Source organism: Pyrus communis, chromosome 3 (assembly GCF_963583255.1).
Source record: "Pyrus communis chromosome 3, drPyrComm1.1, whole genome shotgun sequence".
NCBI lineage: Eukaryota > Viridiplantae > Streptophyta > Magnoliopsida > Rosales > Rosaceae > Pyrus > Pyrus communis.
Window position 1 is genome coordinate 16,465,011 of NC_084805.1, and position 24,097 is coordinate 16,489,107.

Here is a 24,097-nt window from a genome sequence, read left to right on the forward strand (position 1 = left end):
TTGATTCGAAGAAAAAATTTACCCATAAAGGATAGCATTTCTTGGTGAGTTCTTCGGATCTTACATATGGGGTTTTCTTTTGTTCAAATATGGGGTTTTGTGATCGTGGTTTTCCTTTTCTTTTTTCTTTTAAATTTTTTTATTTTATTTGAGATTTTGTTTGGATTCTCTTTTTTCAGATGAGTTTTGCATCCCTGTAAACCTAGATTTGTCGGCGCTATGTGGAAGGTCATAAGATTGGTTTCCAAGGTTTTTTTTCTTCCTGATCTTGCGATTGCTGATGCAAGGGTTTCAGAGTATTTCCCAATCTCTCCTTACATAGGTAACTAAATCTCACTTCTTCTCAAGTACCCAGAAGTCAAATATTTAATTTTTCACTGTACTTAATCTCTTTTAGCAACCTCCAGTTGTCCGCTGCTTTTCTCACTGTCCAGTGTTCATCAACACCATCAGGTCTCTCTCTACCTCTACCTCTCTCTTTCTCTCTCTATATCTCTGATATGTTTATACATGTCGTTGTGTATCTATATATCAGGTTGAAAAAATTGTTAATATGATTAATTTTGTTAGGCAAATTATTTGTTTTGGTGATGGATTTGTGGGTTTTAATCGTGTTTTGGATATACTAACAATTTTGTTTTGCAGTAAATTGCAATGGGTTGTCCACGGTTGCCTGGTAAAACCAGATTTTGTGAGTCTATGATTTTTCAGGAGTTGCAGCGTTGTTGGTTTGAGTATTTTCATCACATTAGCTATTCCGTTCATCAGTCCAATATGTTCTTATCCCTTGCACTCCGTTGTTTATGTTTGGGATTTGTGATTAGATATTGGAGAATTAACTTCTTGATAATTGCATGTGTTTATGCCCCCTCATGATATCATGAGATCTAATGAGATTGTTTGCGATCTGGTTAAATACATAGTAATAAGGACAATAGTTCATATTTTTAAGGAAGGTTAATGGTTCTGGGTTTTTACATTTATTGTTAACTATAATTGTTATGGTTGATTATCGTTCTTTTAGTCTCACTGAGTTTCTTTGTTCAATGGTTTGGTCCATCTTATTAAGTTTCTCACCAGAGATCTCTTCTAGCACTGCTCCTCTTGGACCAGGTACAACTTCTTTGACTTTCTGTTTGTTTGCGAGAAAATTTAGAGCTTGAAAGTGTGTAGAACTGTAGAAGTAAAAAAAGTCTCAATCTTTCTATTGTCCTGTACAAAAAGAAATTGAATTTTGAATTTGTGTTTTTGGCATACCCTTTACTAGAATTTTGTGATTTGGGAATTGTAGAAGTTGGTGGCGATTCAAAACCCATTAACTTGGATGAGAATTAAGAGTAATTTGAAACCAGACAGCAAGGAATTGCACAAATGCTATACAAATTTCAGCTTTTATCTTCTGATTATTTTATGCAGGGGTTTTTATTACTTTTTCTTTGATTGGAAATTTGGTGGTTTCTTAAGATACAATGATATCAAATTACTAATTTTCTGATTTTGGTGTTTTGCAGGGAGTGCTGATATACTGATATCTGAGATTTTTTATCTTTGAAATAGGTAAATGCTATTTTTAATGTTTCAGTTCTGGCATGTTTGGTTCTTTGAATTCTGTAGTTTGCTTGCTTCTTCGTTGCTTCGTGATTTTCATTTTTCAGTGTAATTAAATTCTTGAATTTTTCATATTGAACTAATGAAGTTCATTCTGAATTTCCAATTCAACATTATAACATTATAAAATTGTTTTGCAAAGAAATTGTGTGTTCTTCATGTGCATTCTTCATTGTTTGTACCTTGAATTCAAGATAATGCAGTATATTTTCAACAGTAACCAATGATATATTCTCAGATAATCGTGGCAGGATGCCCATGATGTGTTATTTAGGGGACTTTGAGTGGAATAATTTTGTGATGGTTATTATTTGAAACATTGATGTTTTTCAGTTATTTGACTACCTTTACATCTCTTTCATTTAAATACTTGATTGGGAGCTTAATCTTTCTTTTGGCATTTGTTATGTTTTCTTTTGTTGGCTGTATTTTGTATCTCATTAACAACAGTAAGCAAGTGAAAGCTATAAGTTATCTATTACCGGTATCCATTTTAAAAAATCATATGTGGTAGATGTTATTATTTGAGATTTCTTATTATTGTAGTGGTGTTGTGTTAACATTTCTTTTGCAATTTGATACTTTTCTATTTACACATTTATTTACATGCAATTTAATCTGCATATTTGTGATTTCGTAAATTGATATTTTGATTCTACAACTTTGTAATTGAATGAAAATGGTTTCAGCTCTGCGATTTGCCAGCTTTTAATCCAACAAGAAAGATGAAGGTTCGTGCCTATTGAGTGTGGAGGAGTTAAAGTAGGTGAGTTCAAAAAATGTAAGAATGCAGGAATGTAAGTAAAGATTAATCTTTTTCACATGCACATCATCTTTTGTATATAGATTGTATCAATCAAATCTTTCGTATATAAAGATTTATTCAGCATTTTCTGTCGTACAATCTTTTTATATCTTTGAAACAAATTTTTCACACAATTTGTGATCCCGCAGCAACGCGCGGGCAAAACTATCTAGTTATCTATTCTAAAACTAGGGAGCAATTGACTGTTCATTGGGCTACAGTCAATTGTTTGCCCCTCGATTTCACGCTATTTACAAAAAAACCATGAGAATTGGGCTGGGTTTGAAGGATATTATTTGAACTGATAAGGGTGATTTTGTCCGGACGGTTTAGGACGAATTACCCCTTCATTTCACCTTATTTGCAAGAAACCCATTATATGTGGACTAGGTTGGAAGGGCAATTTTGTCCTCTTGGTTTTGAGTGAATTAAAGGGTTGCCGTGTAAGGGTTCCACTTGCTGTCCTTCATTTATGGTTTCGGGGAAATTAAGCTCTCACAGAGAGCGGAAGAAACGGAGAGACAGACAGAGAGAGAAAGAGAGAGAGACAGAGAGAGACAGAGAGAGAGATGCCGAGGGGAAGACAGCGCAGGGAGAGGTATGGCTGATGGATTTCAGAGGTGGGAAGGTGGGTTTTTTCTTCTCGGTTTTGAGTGAATTCGAGGGTTGTTGTGTGCAGTTTCGTTTGCTGTCCTTCAAGGAGGGTTTCGGGGGGATGGACTCTGACAGAGAGCGGAAGAGAGAGAGAGAGAGAGAGAGAGAGAAGCAGGTGTTTCTGAAAATTTGAAAACAGAAGAAGAAGGTGTTTGTGAAGTCGGTTTCGACGAAGAAGCAGGCTAATATGGACCATATCACAGGGGATAAAATCCCAAGGGGCTTAGCGAAGTGTATGTCTTATGTTGATGGATTCTGTATCAAATTTGTTGTTGGTTTGTTTTCTTAAAGGTTGATCTGGATGAAGTGAATGCCCTGGCTCAACTCATGACCTGGAAGACTGCTGTGGCCGACATTCCATATGGTGGAGCCGAGGGTGGAATCGGATGCACCCCCAGGGACTTAAGTTTGAGCAAGTTGGAGCGTCTGATCGCGTCTTCGCTCAGAAAATCCATGACCCCATTGGAACTCATACTGATGTTCCCGCACCCGATATGGGCACCAATGTTCAGACCATGGCATGGATGTTGGATGAGTACTCCAAATTTAATGGTCACTCATCAGTTGTTGTCACTGGAAAGCCCATTGTAAGTATTCGACACTGACAAAATTAAGCCAAAAATCAGTTTCCTGGAGTTGAAAGGTAAGTAATTTGTAAATTCTATGTTTATGTCATTTGTTGTCAATGTTGTGATTTATAACATAATTGATTTGGTATGCATACAGAACTGGTGTTCTATGTTTATGTTGTCATTTGTTGTGAATGTGGTATAAAAATTTATGTTTATGTCATTAGGTAACAAAATGGCTCAAGTTCGATGCAAAGAGTGTAAGAAAAAACCATTATGTATTCCTTGCATACATAACTGCTATGCATTAATCTGCTCTGTATCCTTTAATATTTCTGATTAATAACTTACTAAGATGTTGGGTTAATTGAGTTCGTTTTGTTAGAATGGCCACCACTTTTTGAAGTGATTTTATGTGAGTAGAATCCACCAAATGATGTTTGATATGGTTAAACATATATATTCAAGATTTTGATCTCTGTGTGATTTGGCAATACTTTTCACCTAATATTCCTCTCTCTCTCTCTCTCATGAAGTCACTGATTGCATTAAAAAAAGGTTCCCAGTTAATCAAGTATAGCTGGAAAGGGAAGCCAAAACTTTGTCCATTCAGAATTTCTACCGTGAGTAATTTCCTTTACATTAGGATATTGGATTCATTTCATACTAATAAGTTTTTTATCTTACATCTTCTTCCTGCTATGCATCTCCTCGATCATTACTAGATATCTTAACCGCTTGAATGGCTTCATATTTCGTATCTTTAACAGGATGAAACCACACTAATCCGGTATTCACATGGAGAAGAACGAACTCCGAAATTAGCTTCTGTCTCTCGAATTATCCCCGGACAGAGAACAGTGAGTTTACTCCACTACCAATAACTAATCAATATTGTTGTGTTTCAACTCAGTAATTGTGCATTTCAGTCTATAATTATGAACCACTATTGTGTCCTACTCGATGTATGTGGTTAAAAAATTTGGTTAAAACCGAGGATTGGTTTTTTTTTTTTTTTTTACATTATTGTTATCGTTCAAGCTAAAAATGTCTATATACATAGTTTAGGAAGGGGGTGCTTACAATATAGAATGGCCATAAATGTTATTGTAATAGGTTGCTATTACATTTTGTGGTTAAATCAGATTGGTTGTCTAAACCGTGCTACGTGTTTCGTAACTCTCTGTATTTCTTATTTGTATCAGTGGAGTTTATATTTTTGTTTTTCAAATTTGATTTCCTCTCATTCTGTTTTGATGGATATTTCAGAATTTGAGAAGGTGGTTGTGGTTTCGTGCAATCGCCGTTATGCAGCTCAGACCATCACGATTCACTATTGTAACCCCATCACTGCCGTCGCGACCACCGCCGCCACATCACCGGTGTAAAAAACACTAGGTAATTTGTGAATTAGGGTTTTTTTTTTTTATTATGTGAATTTCTGGTTTAGGGATTTAGGGTTTTTGAGTTAGTTTTTGTGAAGGTCATTTTTTGATTTTAGGCACACTATAATCGATTACGAGTTTTCGGATCCTAAACACTTTGAAATGGTTTCCAGAAAAGACATGTTTCCAAAGGTGAGTAGTGACATTGTCAATTTCCTCAACCAATCTTCACTGGAATTTTCTCCGTCATCCTATATATTGCAGCATTAACACATTTGATAAGAAATTTTCAGTTTCTGGCCACTTAAGTTGGCAGGAAAATGGACACAATAAATTATCCATGGTCTTTATCATAGCTGAGAATTGGAAAGTGCTTGAAATTATTAGTTATTAAACTCTTCCTTTTTGTTTGAAATGCGGGTGGTGTTGGATAAATGGGATAAAAGAAATGGTTGTTGCCTGAAAAGTTATCTGAAAATAATGCAAAGAAAATTTTCTGCGTCGTTATTCTTTAATTGTATGATAATGTTTTCAATGTTTTAGATTACATTGATCTGTATTATTTTAAAGTATATATAAAGATTAGTTTATAGGTGTATGCACTTAATATTGGATATATGGTATTTTTCAGTTATTTGACATACAATTGCATATAATCTCAATTTTCTCCCGCAGATTTTATCTGAGCTTTGGAATCGTTGAAAAATTTGTCTAAATAATTAATTAATTGAAATGGTTATTAGTAATGAATGAGGTGTTTAATGTGTTTTTTGGTGTGTACAGAGCCAACGGTATGTTGCTAACGAAGGCAAAAACAAGATGCAGTTTGCTGCATATAGAAAACGGAGGTTAGTTTGATTCCAACTCCTTTTTTTTTGTTTATTTGAATAAAAAATTGGTAAGTTCGAGTGCAATTTGATTATTTCTTGCTTTTCTGCTGCCATTTGCCAAACCCACCAAAGCCACAAGAAAAGACGAGTAGAATTTTATATTCTCTACCCACTTTTATTCATGATTGATGTTGGCTTCCTTTTTTTAGAAAGGAAAAGTCCCGCTCTTCTTGGACAATACCATCTTTCTCAAAACATGGATTCAGAAAGACATCTGACAGAATTTATTTTGAGTCTAAATTATTAAATTAGGAGAGCTAAGAAGATATTAATAACTCTGATTTTCTCTTTTGGCTACCTCCTTGCTCTCCATTTCTCTTTTTCCTCCTGCTTTGCTACTTTTTCAGTGTTACAACCTCTATGCAAAAAACAAATTGTATGTGTTTTGCATGTTTTTGTTCATGCTTCTATTCTTTGTTGTCGTGGTGGTCACTCTGTGAATGGAATTCTCAGTTATCTATTCCTCTACAATACATGATACATCTGATTTTTGTTCATTGGCAGATGATGCCACATTTTTATGCCATCACTCTGTTTGTTCTTTTGTGATTGTTATTGTTTGTTTTAAAATGTGTATGCTGTGTTTGCACAGATTAGAGCAGAGATCCATGATTTAAATTCAAAATAATCCTCACATCATAACATTATGTATTTAAATTTAACTAATAATGTTAAGTAATAAAATGACGTAACAAAACAATATTCATTGACGCACGCCAAAAACAAGAATCTTCATTAACGTTATTAATAAACCAATCAATATTTCATAATTTTTTGCATGTAAGTGTACTAATATCGATCCAAAGCCGCATGGCCTACCTGTGTGGTCAAATCTTTTGATATAACAATCTACTCGACATTTTCAATGTACATAGCATTAATCTTTAGTACATTAATTCAAATAAAATTGTGGCTCAAGGGAACAGTTAATGATCCACATGGCATCAAAGTATCTTACTCAATTGTATATTACACGTGTGTTTTGCATTATGTGTGTGCAAATACCTTTTTTCACTGTCAATCTATATTAGTTTTGAATTCTGAGTTGATTTAACTAACAGGCTTCTTTTTATTTCAGATTAATTTGGTTCTCGCTAAATGAATCAAAGATCATAAGACTAGAACCAATGGTTTCCAAAAAAGGTTGGTTCTTGAATATTTTCATTTATGCTTTTTCAGTTCTTTGAATCGACTTCCTATAATCCAAAATGAGCTATTGAACAACTCTTTTGCTACATTGTGTTTGCAAATCAATATTTAGGCTAATAATTGAAGGCTGATTCTTTTTTGTTGAAAAATGTAATCTGGATTCTTAAATTGTGGCGGTTAATGTGATTTTTAGGTGAATTTTTCTGGTGGGGGAGAAGGCGTGGGTGGGGGCTTTAAATTGTTATTCTCAATTGGTATATAAATATTTAAATGTGCAAAACATGGATATCATGGAAGAATTCAAATGTTTTTCCTGCATTAGGTTGGAGAGCATGATCATTTTCTGTTTGCACATCACAAAGTTTGTTTTGAGTACTTCTCACACCATTGAGGCACAAATGTTCTTCCTGCATTAGTTAATGTTCTTTATATCAAAATTTAATAAATTCAATTTTCCTTTGTATCCAAATATGTATTAAAGTAATTGTGATTGAAGTTTGTTTATGTTTGCTTTCCAAGATTTATTTTTTGTTTACATGTCTTACTCCGTTTATGAATGGTTTTTGGTTAACTAAAAGAATGCTTTTCATTCTCGGTTTTCAGGACTTTATCTACCGTTTACAAGTCAACCCCATAATACCAAAGTACAAGAGAAGCAAAGATTAGAGGTGATTTTTGCTCTAACTTATTTAGATTTTATATTCTGGGTTAATTATCAACCGGATACTGTTACTAGATTTAGAATTGTAATTTGGTACCACTGCTGCCACCTGCCGCTTCAGTTTTCACATCCAAATGCCACAAAATGCTAATTTTAAATTCTAGGTTATGGGTAAGCATTAGTATTTGGAGGCACAAATTCTTTTCAGCCGCTAAACCAAGTTCGAAATCTTTTTTTATGTAGTTTATATTAGGCTATTCAAGCCCTATTTTAAATGTATGATTGGTTTGCGTGAAATGAATGAAAAAGAGAGTTAGAATACCCTGTGAGATGACCGATTCCAGAAACCATTTTAAATAAAACGTATCAAAAGTGTTGAAAGGAGAGCTAAAAGATTCTTTGCATGGAAAACAGATTTCACTTTGTTTTCTTTACTCAAAGTGCTTTTATTTAATCTGGTTCTGTTTCGGTTGCATAGTTCGTGGTTCGCAACGACTAAGAATTGTTTCGTAAGAAATCTATTGAGCTAAGTTCTTTTGGTGGGAAACTAGGGTTGCTGATGTTAGCAATGGATTGAGTCTTTCTCTTTGGTATGATTATATCTCTGAACAAGCATTAATAAATAGAACGAATTTGATCAATAATTTTATTTGGTCAAGATTCAAACTCCCATTGTAGAGCAAACTATAACTCAAACTCCCATTGCAGATCAACCTATAAGTCAAACTCCCATTCCAGATCAAACTATGAGTCACACCCCCATTTCAGAGCAAACTGGGAACGAGGAGAAGCAATAGGGCATGGCTATTTCTGGGGCATCGGTCGTTTTGAGATTCTGGTGTAATTAGGTTTGAACATTCTGCTCCTCTGCTTCTTGATTTATATATATATATATATATATATATATATATCTCGAATTTCTCTCAATTGCTAATGGATTTATCTTCTTGGGAAATTTCAGAAAGTCGGGTCGTGGGAGGAAGAAGCTGGTTTGTTGCCATTTTTAGGTATATAATTATGTGCCCTAATAGCATATTCAAAGCCTATTTAGTTATATGGGTTTTTTATTTATCTTTCTAAAGCTTTTCTGCCTGGATTTTAAATGTGATTGATAATTACTTAGCACGATAATTGTCAAGCATTTGATCGTTATTCATGAATACAAAATCTTCATTCACAAATCACAAGTATATGATGAGCTATTTAGAAATTCGGCATTTTCGTCATCCAATTCAATAGCATTTCAGATACTATGCTAGAATTCTATTACAGCTCCAGTTAAGAGATGTGAAGCATGAAGAATCTCTCTTCAGGAAGTGTTAGCTAATCCGGTTAATTGGTCAACGAAATTAGCCATTTCTGTCATTTAGATTGGATAAGCTAGGAAGAATGTTAGAATGATTGATCATATTCGTTAGCCCTGTGTTTTTTTATTGCATAATGATGGAATTGACGCGTCATTTAGTCATAGTAATTGATGTAATAAGTACGTATCAACTGTTTCACTCATCTATCCCTCTCTTCATTTAGGTAAAATGTATCTTATTCATGCAGTTCAAGGTGATGCATTCAAGTCCCGCAGCAAGGCGCGGGCACATTTTCTAGTATGTACTAAACGCCTAACTTTCCTGTTAATTCCTTTTGTGTCCTTTTTACTGTTCCTTCACCAGTGTCATTCCTTTTTTACCCTTCAGTTGTTCTGTAAGTTTAGCCTTTTGTGTATAATTATACAGTAAAATGCCGTTTTTGTCCCTGCTGTGCGATAGAAATCTCTCGATTTCTTCGCGTTGTGTGCTTCCAGCATCTTCCACTTATTACTTTCCTTTTCTTTCCTTCTCTTTCCGTTTCTCTCATCCTAGAACGGAAGAACGATGGAAAATCAGGGTTCTTCCATTTGCTTCCACAGATTTCTCGATCTCTCTCGAGCTCCAGATCGCTAGGCTCCGTATGAAGGTTCGTTTCTCTCTCTCTCTCTCTCTCTCTCTTTTTTTTCAATTCGTGATCGAATTTTCTTTCCAAGAATGTTACATCTGTTGCCTTCGGGAAGAAAGTTTAAACCTAAAAGAGCTTGGTTTTCAGGAAATCGTCAATCCTGCAGAATCCTTGGGTTTCCTGGTGAGTTCTCCGGCATATTTGTTTTGGGTTTGGTTTTTGAATTCTCTTTTCTTTGTTCAAATTTTTGTGATTTTAAAACCTCTTGGTGGCTACAGATTTCATCGCCATTTCATCAGTTTTTGGATTCGATCAGGATCGGTTTTTTACCCACGAAATCTAGAGTCTTCTGGTAAGTTTCGTGACTTTCTCCGTGTTGCTGTTTCAAATTTTGTTTTTGTGGTTTTCGATGTTCACATGGATTTTTTGTTTGAATTTTGTATTTGTGATTTTGCGGGTTGTTTTGAATTTGCAGATGGCTTTTTCTAGGTTCGGTGAATTTACAGGGGAGAGGGAGAGAGAGGCCTGTTGAGATAAACTCTTTTGCTAAAAGCTTCTAATTCATCCTTTATTTCTTTTTTTCCGTTGAATTCGAACTCCAATCTGAATTATGGATTCAGAAAAAACAAATTGATGAATTTTTTATTTGCGTGCATGTCGGTCCTGTAACCACATGATTTGATAATCCGACCGCAAAGCTAATCATTTCTGTATGTTTTTGGGTTGCAGACCTGGACTGTCGAATGGAGAGGATGAAAAGCAACTGCAGGAAAGCGGCAATGGAGACCCGACAGCAGCATTTTCAAGTCGATCTGGGTAATCTCATAGCCTTCGACCCTCACCACAGATTCCCCTCCATCCCCTTCTCTAAGTTATTTTTCTTTACTTATTCAATATATCTCTATTTTTTGGTAATATTTTGTATACTTCTGGGCTTTTTGAAATTATTGCTTTTGAGAAATTAATTGAAAATTTACTTTTGGAAATTGGGATTTTATTTGGATTAATCCCATCAGTAAAGTGGCAGTCATAAGTGAAATAATGAATTTATCACACTATGCTGATGGGTTTTTGTTCAGTGGGTGAAATTCTGATTTGTTTTTTTCATGGTATTTAGGGAGGAATTAGTGAAGGAATGTATAAAGAGAGGGACCGAGTTGGTTTAAGCTATTGCGAATAGTCTTTTCAACTCACATTCAACTGAAGGCATAGACGGTCCCATTGTGCACATGTTCGCTTCCTGAAACTAAGCTGCCAAGATAGAAAGCATGTGAGTCATTCATCTTATGATTCTCCAACGATTTTATTTTATTTTTTATTTTTTTATTTTTAATTTTATTTTTATTTTTTAGGTTTGATCATGTATATGAGCATTTGGTAGTGAAACATGTATAGTGCTTCACAATTGAAAAGAAGTGGAATGGTAGTTTCAGGTAATTGTCGAGATTTTTGTTGATCCTCTTTTGTTGTGCTGCCAATTTACGGTTCCTATCATGTAAATTGGTTGACTAAAATGTTAGCGTATGCAAAAAGCCTTTTGCCAAAACAAAGGGTAAATCATTACTGACACTGTAGGAATTTTGAAACGTGTAGGTGGACCGTATTTGATTGAGAATAAGATACCGTGCAATATCGATTTTGGTATGAATGTTGGGGATGAGGTATATATCTTAAACCAGATTACTTGATTATAGTTAAATTAACTTTTTTTTTCTTTTTCTGTTAGGTAGCTGAAGCAGCTAAAGTTGAGTGTTTTAATCGGTTGTATATATCACCCAGTTTACCTGTTCCTACTGCTGCTCAACAGGGACGAGTTTCACAGCAGGTGAGTGAAAATTCTGGGTTCTTAATTTTCTATTTTCTGATTGAAATTTGATGGCATATCTGATTCAATTGGAAGACTAAGCTAAAAGTACAAGTGGTATTTTTTGGTTAATTTGTTGGGTTTTTGGATGGCTCTTCTGAGTTGTTGTTAATTGTATGTTTTCTGATTGAATTTGGCATCAATTTATCCAATGGATTAGTGAGCTAAAACTACAAGTGGGGTTGTTTTGATTTTTGGGTTGTTTAATTTTCTGTTATCTTATTATGAGAAAATAAGGATTTGAACATGTTAATTAGCTAAGAATTAGTTTACATTGGACAATATATATGATTTTGGATTCGTGTTGGTATAGCTAGGGACAATTATATCTGTGGATAGATGTTGGGTTGGAAGGTCTACTAATAAAGAAGAACAAATCTAAGGGTAGAGTGAAACTAAAAAGCAGCCAAACTTAAATTGTAATTTGCCAAAGAGCACGATTGGCCCTTTGTTTTAAAATTTTCATACTTCTCATTCTTATGTACCCTTATGTATCGGTAACATGTATTCAACTTTAGAACTTTATCTGAAACCATTTGGTGGGTGTTTGAAACTTTGGAATTAGATTTTCAATTTGGTTTGTGAATTCCTAACTTTTAATCTCATTTGGGTCTAAGCCTTTAGCTGTTTTTGTTATGAAATAGGTCGTTGATTGCATATTGTTAATTTGATACATTCTGTTTGTGTTAGCTCCAATTTCTTCCTTTAAGAAAACCACTTGGTTGGTTTTAAGTTTTTTGTACTTTTCGTTGTTCTGTTTGCATAAAAACATGTTTTACAAGCTTGGAGACTGATCTGAAATCATTTGGTGGATGTTTTTAATCCCAATTGGAGAAGACTCTTTTTGCTCTAAAGTTTGTTATTTGACAGAGATTGCAAGTATAACATGGTGTTATGTTGGATTAAGGATAACCTGAATACAGGACAACTATATAATATGGTTCAAAATAATGAAATGTTGCACTCAACTGCCACCACATAAATTCAAATCTATACTTCTGTGGTAAAATAAAAGGCTAATGTAAATGGACACAGACAGAGGAAACCTATAATGTAGAATTGGCTCTTCTTCTCTGAAATGTATATTGTTTGAGAACTATTATTAATTAACTTATTTTTGTAATTCAACCTATCTATAAACATCTTTACGTTTTTGTAATTGTATTTATGAAATTAAAACAATTCTGGACATCTTTGGTTTAAATTTTTATAAATGATCTGTGTTGGCAGTTTAGTTCAGTCTTTTGTTATTTTTAATTGTATTATAAAGTTGAAATATGTGCTGGTTATAGATTTTGTGTTCTGCTATATAGTGGTTAAAAAATGGGATAATTTTCATGAATAAAATTTCTGCATTGTAGGTTTTCCCTTTGTTTCTATCAATTTACATTTACTTTCTGTTTTACAAAACAATTTTAGACTTTGTTTGATAACGTTGGTTTTCATGGCTTGCAGTTAAGGATTGGTACGTAGGAAAGCAGCCAAAGAATCCTGTTGTACAATCATTGGTGGTGCAATTTTTTGCTCTTTTATTAAATTGTCCATTCCTGCCAAATTTTAAACGGTGAGAGTGCAACAATTTTATTTAAAATTTATTTTCCTTATTTCACACTCCCAATCTCACAATATAATCTTTTTCTCACTCAGTGTGTGATTTTGTTGTTTTTTTGTTTTCTTTGTAGAATTTCTGTGTGTTACTCACACTCTTATTTTCACTCTTGCTCACAATCTCACAATATAATATTTCTCTTGGTCTTACTCTTTCTCCGACTGTGACTCACAATTTGATACTTGCTCATTACTTTTTTGGGGGTATTAAGTTACTATCAATTTTTGTCAATGTTTATTCATATTAATTGTTCCGTGGCAGAACTGGAGAGTGTGTTCTTTCCAATCTTAAGCCAGAAAACATGTGGAGTATTAAGTCAGAATGGTTCTTGCTGCTTCAGACAGTGGCCACACCACAGTAAGCAGCCCATAGACCTTTAATAGTATTTGCATGATTATTCACTTTTTGAGTGACACCAAACAAAGGAGTCTACTAATTTTAACTTTTGGTCACTGACATGGTTTCAATTAAAGACGATTTTTTTTTCACAACATAATGTTACACTTGCTGCTGCTGTAGAAGAGTTAATTTCTGGTAGACAGATGATTATAGTGTTTTTCCTATTATGCATAAGGTCGTGGTTATAATATTGTGAGATTTTGTGTCTGCATAAATCCAGTAGTGGTTTTGATAATCAAAAAGTAATCTCTCAACTTATCATCAGGTGCTTAAAGATTTGAATTTTTAAAGTGGTTCCACAAAACCTGTAAAGTGGTTCCACAAAACCTGCAAAGTGGTTCCACAAAAATCTGCAAAGTGGACGTTATGTTGCTTGCAGCAGTAGATTGTTCTTTTCTATTTAAGTTGTAAGCTTTGTTTTCTATTTGGTAACTGTTGTTTATTATTGGTTGTTTCAAACTATTTATTACATGTGTATTAACATTTTCTTTCATTTTTAGCTTTTTTTTTTTTTTCTCTTTCTTTCTGATGATCAAAACTATTTTTTCTGCAGTGACTGCTTCAACCAAAAAACTTTTGCTCATGTGTTAAAGGATGTTGGCATCTGTTATCCAAAACAAACAAGAATGGGATCACATTTTTTTGTGTGTAAATAGTTGATCCAAACATGAATTATCAAGGTGGAATACTAGGTTAATCATTTTTGTATACTAATAAGGCATTTGATAATGTCTTTTCTGTAAGTTATATAAATGTTGACAGCTTTGTAAATATATTTATTCCATTTTCTGTTTAGTATTTATAACACTTTGCATATTTACATGTTAAAACATACTCGTATCGTTATATTTTCGCTCCCGCATGCGGGTAAAATTTACTAGTCCTTTCTATTGGTCTATGAACAGTTACCACTACGAAAGGCTCCGGTCTTTTATGTGCTTTTGTGTATAACCACTCCTCTTTTCTGTTTTTTTTTTTTTTTTTTTTTTTTTTTTTTTTTTTTTTTTTTTTTTTCTCTCTTCTCCATGATAAAACTATGAAAGGCTTTGATCCGTAAAGAGAGATTTTTTGGTGTGATGGCCGTTCGACGGTATGTTATGTTATTGAGTTATGAGTTAAACAAATTTACATGAGTATTTTTTTTTTTTTTTTTCATGTTTAGTGAATTTAAGCGAGTGTCACTATCATAAGGATGTTAATCTTGCATCGTAAAAGACAAACGTTATATACTATGTGTTATAAGCTGAGTGGATCAATAAGGGTACATGTCAAAGTGGTGATGACAACGAAAAATTACTCACTAGGCTCTTACAAGAGAAATGCTAAGGATACTCTAAAAAATGATACTCTCTAAGGACTATTTGCCATCTCACAGTTTAACGTCAATTCTCGTATTAACATTATAATATATTGTGCCAAAAATATGGGGTGTAATATAATCCATAGGGCTTTGAGCTTTTAGCACAGGTGAGTATTTTGAAATTAGGATTTTTGAACTTTAATCCTTCATGAAGATTAAAATTTAATAAAAACCTGATGTTATATTAAATATTCATTTTAATCCCTTAATGTGTACTTAATTCAAATTCAAATTATTATTTTTTATATTTAATAGATAACTTATTTAATGTTATTACAATAAATTTTAAATTTATTATTATACACATTTTAATTCATTAATTTTATTTAACTTTTTCTAATTAGTGTACCGAACTGCTCATACCTAAATATATTGTAGTGAATTAGTAACACATAAGAAAATATGTAAAAACATCAGTGTACCAAAAATTCTATACCTAATTATATGATATTAAACTAGTATACCGAAATGTTCGTACTCAAATATATTGTAATGAATTAGTGGCAGATAAAAAAATATGCAAAAACATAAATGTACCAAAAAATATCTATGAAAATATTTTCTTTTATAAGATGCTTACCATAATGAGAATTAAAATTTATAATATTTTCATAAAATTATAAAAAATAAAAAATAAAAAAAAAAGATTTTGAATACATATGCTGACATTAAATAGAGTCTAGGGACTAAAATCAAGTTTTAATCTTGTATAAGACATTTTTCTAAACTTCATCTTATTTAGGGATTAAAATCTAGTTTTCTATTTGAAAGGTTCCCAGAGCTTTGAACTTTTAGCTGGATTTTTGTATGTTTAGGGAGACTTGGGTCAACTCAATTGGATCAAGTCAGTTTTTTGAGCTTGATATGTGTTTGTTCTAGTTTGTCTTTTGCGAATATTGAATATGCTTGTTTTCATTAGTTAAATTGCTGCTTGGTACACCTGTTTCTGCATCTTTTGGTAGAGAGATGATGAATTGGGTTTTGCTTTCTGTGTTGTTTCCATAATTTGTTTTCAAATTTGGGGTGAATTAAAGCTATAAAATATTGTAAAACTTTTGAGTGTTTATTGGTCTAATTTGGGTTCATTTCTTGTTGCTTTTGAATTTTTTTTCCACCTGCTTGCCTGCTCCAGATGAATTGGCCATTGGATCTGTTCACCCCCATGTCCCATCAATCGCACTCCATCTTCAATCTGCTTCCCTGTTGCCCCTGTATCCTTGAGCGTTTTCTTTGTAATCAACTCAGACGAATCAATCTTTCCTGCGTTTATAATACTTTGTAATCATAATAGACAAACTTACTTCATAACTTTTTCCATGTATTGATAACACAATATTTTTACATTTATATTGCCCATATTTCCTAAGTTTTATGCTATGTCTTCTTGTGAAATTGGTTGTGTGATGTGTCTAGTGCGTATTTTGTAGATAATGGACTGTAGAGAAGACTTTGGAGTCTTTTGGTGATTTTAAGGCAAAAAAGGATCAAAGTTGGAAAGAACTGAAGTCAAGAAGTATTCCAACGTTCATCAGATGCTAATTTGTTCAATCCGTAATTTAATGGCTGGTGTTTGGGAATTATAACTGGAGCTGGAAGGTGCTGCGCAGAATTGCCATTTTCATTGGGACGTTGCAAATTCATCGGGACGAACTGGGTGTCGTGCCGCATATGTATGGAAAGCTCTGGATGTTTAGTTTGGGTAAACTTTTACAAATCATGATTATGATACTTCTAGAAGAAGTTATACCTGTTTTAGTGCTGTAAGATCAGTTCAAGAATTCTAGGCAGAAGTGGAGTCCAAATTGAATCAGGAAACATGTTGGGATTTCTGTTTGGGCTGGGATTCAATAATTGCGTCAAAGCAAAGCCTAACCTAAACCTACCTATATATTCCTTGAATGGTTGTAAAAAAAAGGGTAGAGCAGCAACGTGGAAAGGAAGAAAGAGACGCACTTCATCAGATTGTTGGACGACTGACTTAAGGAGAAGCCAAACACAAGGGGTCCTCCAAGGGTTTTCTTTTACATCTTTTCAGACTTTGTGATTATGATGGTCATGATTATGTCTTGCTATCATTTGATGGCCATGAGTAGCTAAATTCCTTGTTAGGGATCCGATGTAGCCTTCATGATAATTCTATGTCTTAGTTAACTTTACTCTTTTATCAATTCAAGGGTTTCTAGTTTCATTCATTATGCTTAAATCATTTTTTATGTTCATGTTATTGATTAGCTACCTTTAATATGAATTTTTAGATGTATGAGACAAGGTTATAGCAGACGCCATATGCTTAGCCTTGAGATAGCTCTCTTGGATGAATGAATTGTTGTTGATGCAGACGCCATGCTAAGACACTTTTTGGTTTTCATTGTTCTTCTTGCACTTAATGGATTTTTTATTATTGACTTAGACTAGAAGCACTTAATGGATTTTTTTATTGGGAATACCCTATGGATAGGCCTTCTTCTTTTAATATCTCTTTTAGAAGTTTATTTTGCAAGCGATATAGTCCATCTGTTTGTTCTGAGTTCTCCCTAACATTTCTAAGGAAACAACTGGCTTCGAATTTGGAAGAAAGTTTGTGAAATACAGTTTCAGAAAGGGTGGTCTTGCCAATACTACCCATCCCCCAAATTCCTACAGTGATACAAGCGTCTGGTGAATGAATGCATAACAAAGATGCGATTTGCTCGATCCGTCTTTCAATTCCAACTAGGCCTTTTAAATCACATGATGATTCACGAATCAATTTGTTCCAAATATCGTCAACCACTTTCTTGACTAAATCGGCTTCTGTCCTGGCAAGTATAATATGATTATGAAGGACAAACAATAGTTAGTAATAAGTATGCCCAAACTAATTTTGTATGAATCAAATGATAACAAGTAGAAAAAAAATTAAACAAATTATGGAGTTACTTAATTAGCCAGTTTTGTTTGAATTATCAAACCCAATTAGATTGGCTATAGTTGTCAAAGCAGCCCTCCACTTGTGCACCTTGTCGATACTGTTCTTGAAACGTTTTTCAAGTTGAGCAAATGCAACTGCATAGCTCCCCTGTTATTTTTGTACATCTGATGGACTGATGTCATAGAAGACGGGTATAACCAGCTGGCCATATGCTTCCTTGCATCTTAGTATATGTACAAGTTCATCCAGACAACATGTGGAAGAAGCATAGTTTTGTGAGAATATGATCACCGAAATCTTAGATTTCTCGATCGCTTTTCGCAAGGAAGGTCCAATTTCTTCTCCCCTCACAAGCCAGTAATCTATGTAGGTTTCGATTTTCTCCCGAAGTAAGGCATCGTGAAGATGGCTGGTAATTCCAAGTCGGGTGTCTTCGCCTCTGAAACTTATAAACACATCATACTTTTCCCGATGAGGAGAGATATCAACATCACCACCAGCGTCAGCATCGGCAGCAGTGGCAGAAGATGAAGAAGAAGTAAATGTTAATGATCTGCGGCATATAGACAACAGAGTCATGATACACTCCATGTCTTTCCCTGTTCCTCCCAACGCACAAGCTAATAACCTGATACGGTTTGTGAGTATAATTAAAAAAGAGAATGAAGTGGAACGAGTGGTTGATTATAGATGAATGTAACCAATCAAGCAAGAAAGTCGCAAAACATTGAAACCTTTAAAGCATTCAACCCAAGCCATTCAAATGGAAACAATGTCATGGTCTGACTTATCACTAGCTTGTGGACGAAGAAAGTTGAGATTTCACAATAAAACCAATAGCAATATGAGGAGTAGCCAAATGACTTATAAGTGCATGCAAGGTTTTTTGTTTTCCCGACGTGGGATTGATACTTTCAATACGCCCCCTAACATGTGATGAATTTACAAGCCTAACACGTGTACGGCACAAATATGATGACGTAGAGCACTTGTAGTCATTGGACCTCACACGCAAGACAACATGCTTTGGTAGGTAAGTGGCTAAATGCCTCGATGGTCTTGAGGGTGAATTATCATTGAATTACATGAGTATAATAGCTTGATTTACAAGTATAATTGCTATATAAGAAATACATAAAATGAATGATTTAATTATACAAAAAAATCAGAGATCACAGAGAATCTCAAGAAAAATGGAAACATATCAATCAATATCATCTATCAATGGCAACATAGTGGTCCCAAAATGACCTTTCCTATATATATGGGGTTGTATTGGTACGATTACCGTACCAATTACCTTACCAAATTTTTAGTATAGCAAAATCTATTACCATTACTGTGCCAAACTTTTGGTATATCGAATTTCGGCATGCCAAATAGTTCGGTCGGCATGGTATGATAATGGTATTTACCACTTTGTTTTGGATCACTCTTTTGGCCCAAAATTTGGTTTTTTTCCAACCCAATTCAAGGCCCAAATGTGTTTTGGCCACTCTCTTTGGGTTTTTAAAACTTTTTTAATTAATTATGAGAATTTTATAGAGATTCATTTAAGAAAAAGAAGTAAATAGATGGAAGAATTGCTGAAAGAACTCAACATCCGTAAAACAAAGTACAAAGATTCCTAAATTCTATCTCTACATTCTTTAAAATTGTACAAAAATTAACTTGATATATGAAGATAGGGAGAAAGACAACCCAATTTGATGAAGGAGAAGATGAGATGGACTACGAAGAGAGATAGTCGCCAGAACGGGAGCAACAGAGATGAAGCCCATGGCAAGATGAGTTTAAATATGAAGTTGCAACAGAGAGGGCTTAGGTTTTTTTTATTGGAAAAGTAGAGGTTAGAGTGACACACCCCGATCGAGACCAGGGCGTGCTGGCCGCCACGCGGAGGTGACGTAACCATGTGCACAGTGCGGAAGCTAATAAAATAATAATGGAAATAGTAATACGAATAAATAAAAACTGGTTTACATGAAATGATAATAGGTGCAAGCGTAAGTGTGACGCAAAGTTCAGAGCATAACGCCTAAAGCAGTCCAAAAGAAAATGATTTGACAACAGTACACCCGAAGGTGGCCCTACGCTGGTGATCGTCTGTCAGAAATGCCGGGAAAGTCCTCTAGGAAACCACCGAACCAGCTAGACAACTAGAACCTGGAGGGGCGCAAAACAAAAGCGTGAGTGGGCAAAAATAAAGCTTTTCGAAAACCATTTAACAAATAAGTTCTAACCCCTCGCCGTAAAACCTGTATACTTCCCAGAAAATAGACATATATGTATATAACAATCATGCTCAAGAATATGCCATGTCAAGATCTCAGACTAAAATGCAAGTGCTCAGGTATAATCATGACACTGTCGTATAATCTGGCAGCCGGAGTCACCTAAAGTGACCTGTACGGCTGAATCTAGAGCTCAAATCTCAATCTCACTAACTATACCTACACACGAGTCGGAACCACCTAAAGTGGTCTGTACGACAGGCCTGGGTGTAACATATAAACGCTCTAGTGCTACGATCACGTGAAGGCTGGGCGAGTAATTGCGGGTCACCTACGAGTCGGAACCACCTATAGTGGTCTGTACGACAAGACTGTGCACCTAACTTGGATCCAAGCTGAGCGTGTGGTGCGGGAGGTGAACATCACGTGAAGGACTGTGCCCTACTCTGGGCGGGAGCACTAACACTGGGGGTGCAGGTTATGAGCTCTCTATGTATCTCGAATCACTACTGAATGTAAATATAAATCACTACTCACCTGGCACTTACCTGTGCGTCCACAGCACCAATACATTCACATATATATATATATAAATGCAACTAATTATGCATAACAACCGGCAATATAAAAATGGCATATAACTAAATAACATTTAAATCAATTTCTGGGAAAATATAAGTATATAGGTATATACGGAAAACCAAAAACCCACTCACTGGTATGTGGAAGGTTCGTAACCCCCCTGCCTCGAGTGACCACGCTCGTCCTCGGGATAGGTATCACCTATATGCGAAACAACTACAAAAACGTTAATTTTAAAGCACATAACCAACTTTTAGAAATAACTTCTCATACAATGCTCAAATGGGGTGTATGAATACACCAACGTGATCTACTTAACCTCAGGAACATCCCCATATTTTTAAAATAATTTTTCACCGCCGCACGCTCCCCCACGCGCCGGCCACGCGCAGGCACGTGCCAGGCACGCTGACGGCGTCAGTTGACGCCGTCAGGAATATTCTGTCAGATTTAACAGATTTCGTCAACGGCGTCAGGAATATTCCATCAGACTTGACGGAATATTCCGTCGTCTTCTCCGGCGAGCCTCCGGCGCCGTCGCCGGCGCCGGAAAACTGGGAAAATTTCAAACTTTGATATCTTCTTCGTTTTTCATCCAAATTTCATAAAATTGGTACCAAAATGAAGCTTAGAACTAGAGGAACACAATCATACCACTTTCAAGTGCTAAAATCCACGAAATCTCACCTGAAAAATCAACCCAACTCTGGCCAACTTCGAAACTAGTGATCCTGACGTCCAAAACCTTCAAACGAACCACCCCGAGCCTCCTAGGGACCTCACCAAGCTACCTACAAGCTTGAAATTCCCTAAAACGTGAGAAATCACGTGTGCATGAACAATACCAAAATCGGGCATCGTGAGTTCAACGTGAAAACGAAGGTATTCTCACCTGAAAAAGGTATGGTTGGACTCCTACAAGCCTCACGAGTCAGAATATGTGCTTGGTTTCTTCGATCTGTGAAGGTTTGATGGGTGTGCGGGGTGTCCGTACGTTTCAAAAGAAATGGGAAGGGAATGGGGCTCGGGACAGTGTGCAGGAAACAGGAGGAAAGGTGGTGGAGTGTGGGAAAGTGTGTGTGGCTCCAAACATGCCAACAAAACTCAAAAACGTAACACAAAATGTAAAGGGATCGAACTAGGGGCAATTTTGTCTTTTCACACGTACGTTGTAATATTTCTGGGACGGGCTGTCACATAGAGGGTGAGAGGATGGTTTTGGATAAATAACTGGGAAAAAAATATATAAGTGCATATATAATGATAATAATATATAATTACATATATAATGCCAAATTCGAGGTGTGACAATATGATATCAAAACAATACGTTACCCTTTCTAGTGGCCTTAAAAAGAAATATCTATTTGTTCACCACTGGTTACTTTGTATGACTTATAAGTTCAGATTTGTTGGTTTTGCAGTTGGCTTGCTTTAGTTGGTGCATCTTGTACAGTAAACAATCAGTTGAAGATACGTGTTTAGAGGACAAGTTTCCGTTTTAAGGAGGAAAGATTGTAAAACCCAGCTCTTTTGAGGCCCTAGTGTAATTTGCCAAACTTTTTGCGCGAAACATACATATTTTGACCCTTCAAACTACACATCATCTGTAAAGTTAAGTTGCCAACTTGCATAAAGCAAACCCTCACTTGATGTGATATCCCATCCCAACTTTTAGGGATTTATTTTGTATTTAAAATATTTCGGAGATTTAATTAAAGTTAGTTCGTTAAATTCTTAGATTTTGAGAAAAAGTGAATTGAGGGGTATTTCGAATTTTACTCAACCTTTTGTGTCAACTCTTGAGTTTGTTATTAGATCTTGATCCCATGAGCGTGCAAGCGCAAACAGATCCTAATTCTGAGTTAGAACGAAAAAAGTAGAAGCGTTTTAAATTGGACAGCATTTTGGTAAGAGTGCTATAAATTGAGGGAAACTTCGGGAAAGTTCCAAAAGCTTCAAAAAAGGGAAGTCTAATTGCAGACCCGTTTTAGGGGGCAATCGGGTCGCCGACCCGGTTGGTTGACCTGGTCATTTCTCCTCCATCAGATCTCTGTTTTGAGTGATCTTGGTGTCTATGGAAAGCTCTCAACAAGCGCAATGTCTTGGTGGTGTTAGATTTCCCAAGGAAAAATTAGGTTCTCATTCCTCTTTCTTCTATTCTATTGATTAAAACCTTATTTATTTGCAATTTTTTTTATCAAGATCCTTGGGTTTTAATGAATGTCATTATTTCAATAATAAAATATTCACATATTAGCATAATTAAATAATTTTCTAAAATATATTAATTTAGTATTATAAATGTTACATTTGGTATATTTATATTTATGGCAAAACTTTGTATCATATATTTTTATTTTTAGTTTGTACCCAATTTTAATTTGCAACCTTTTTTTTTTAATTTGTACTAAATTTCTATTTAGTTTTAAATTATACCCATATATTAATTTCTTTTTTTGCCCTTTTCTTTAAAAGATTTATTTGTAGTCTAGTTTTTTTTTTTTTAATTTTTTTTTTTATAAATTATTTGTTCCCATAATTTATCTATAATGTACCCATTTTACTTTATAAATGTACCACTTCTTTATATGTAAAATGTACCCTCTTTTTTTTTTTTTTTTTTTTTTTTTTTTTTTTTGTAAATGTACCATTTTTTTAATGTAAAATCTATAAATGTATCCCTTTTTCAATTTCAAATGTACTCTTATTTAAAAATATAAAATAAAACATTTTATTTTGTGAAAAACTGAAAAATCTGAAAAGTGTAAGAAGAATTATCACTCTTTGAAAGATTATAGGGAGGAATTAATACTAAAATTTAATATTTTGTCTTTTAAGTAAAATATTCAAATGAATAAATTTATTCTAAGATTTTGGTATAATAAAATTTCAATCAAAATAATGTATCCATATGAATTTTTGGGTACATTACCATATAGCTTATTTACAATTTTTTAACACTATGGATACATTCTTTTGCTATTTATGATTTCATATTAGTACATTGTTTTTATTCATTTATTCAATTAAAATTTTTGAAAACTTTTTCCTATAGCCGTTTCATATTATTACATTGTAATATAACGAGGGACTTTAAATCTAGGATTTATATGCCACATATATATTGTCACATCCCCGCCCAGGCCCCCACCACATCCCGGCCTCGACTCCACCGTAGCACGATATTGTCCGCTTTGGGCCCCGACCACGCCCTCACAGTTTTGTTTCTGAGAACTCACACGAGAACTTCGCAGTGGGTCACCCATCCTGGGAATGCTCTCGCGCGCTACTCGCTTACATTCGGAGTTCCTATAGAACCTGAAGCCAGTGAACTCCCAAAAGGCCTCATGATAGGTAAAGATGAGAATATACATATAAGGATCACTCCCTTGGGCGATGTGGGATGTTACAATCCACCCCCTTTAGGGGCCCGACGTCCTCGTCGGCACACCTACTCACATACTCAGCAATCTCTCTCTTCA

General features: G+C 34.7%; 2 protein-coding genes and 2 long non-coding RNA genes across 17 annotated transcripts; 3 read left to right on the forward strand and 1 right to left on the reverse strand.

Annotated features, from left to right (window-relative positions):
• Positions 1 to 4,149: 4,149 nt before the first annotated feature.
• LOC137727593 (uncharacterized) lies at positions 4,150 to 5,034 on the forward strand. Its single transcript, XR_011067823.1, has 3 exons — positions 4,150 to 4,259; positions 4,407 to 4,496; positions 4,906 to 5,034. It is a non-coding gene; the product is annotated as an uncharacterized lncRNA (long non-coding RNA).
• A 2,338-nt stretch (positions 5,035 to 7,372) lies between these two features.
• Positions 7,373 to 9,048, forward strand: LOC137727594 (uncharacterized). The gene is made up of 3 exons (XR_011067824.1): positions 7,373 to 7,728; positions 8,430 to 8,569; positions 8,683 to 9,048. It is a non-coding gene; the product is annotated as an uncharacterized lncRNA (long non-coding RNA).
• A 487-nt stretch (positions 9,049 to 9,535) lies between these two features.
• Positions 9,536 to 14,339, forward strand: LOC137727589 (uncharacterized). Of its 14 annotated transcripts, XR_011067815.1 has the most exons (12): positions 9,536 to 9,674; positions 9,801 to 9,836; positions 9,932 to 10,005; positions 10,129 to 10,469; positions 10,771 to 10,923; positions 11,006 to 11,086; positions 11,247 to 11,294; positions 11,380 to 11,478; positions 12,973 to 13,081; positions 13,388 to 13,483; positions 13,791 to 13,932; positions 14,079 to 14,339. XR_011067815.1 is itself a non-coding variant. In XM_068466428.1 (8 exons), the coding sequence occupies exons 4-7, from the start codon at positions 10,397 to 10,399 to the stop codon at positions 13,804 to 13,806; spliced, it is 294 nt and encodes a 97-aa protein (XP_068322529.1). In that variant the 5' UTR covers positions 9,536 to 9,674; positions 9,801 to 9,836; positions 9,932 to 10,005; positions 10,129 to 10,396; the 3' UTR covers positions 13,807 to 13,932; positions 14,079 to 14,339. The 14 variants fall into 14 exon arrangements, 3 of the variants coding, with proteins under 3 accessions (XP_068322529.1, XP_068322527.1, XP_068322528.1); XR_011067812.1 differs by lacking the exon at positions 13,791 to 13,932; XR_011067813.1 differs by lacking the exon at positions 13,791 to 13,932 and having other exon boundaries at positions 11,384 to 11,478.
• Positions 14,340 to 17,946: 3,607 nt separating this feature from the next.
• On the reverse strand, positions 17,947 to 18,387 carry LOC137728298 (disease resistance protein RLM3-like). Its single transcript, XM_068467125.1, has one exon. It carries the CDS (start codon positions 18,385 to 18,387, stop codon positions 17,947 to 17,949), a length of 441 nt encoding a protein of 146 aa, XP_068323226.1.
• Positions 18,388 to 24,097: the final 5,710 nt, after the last annotated feature.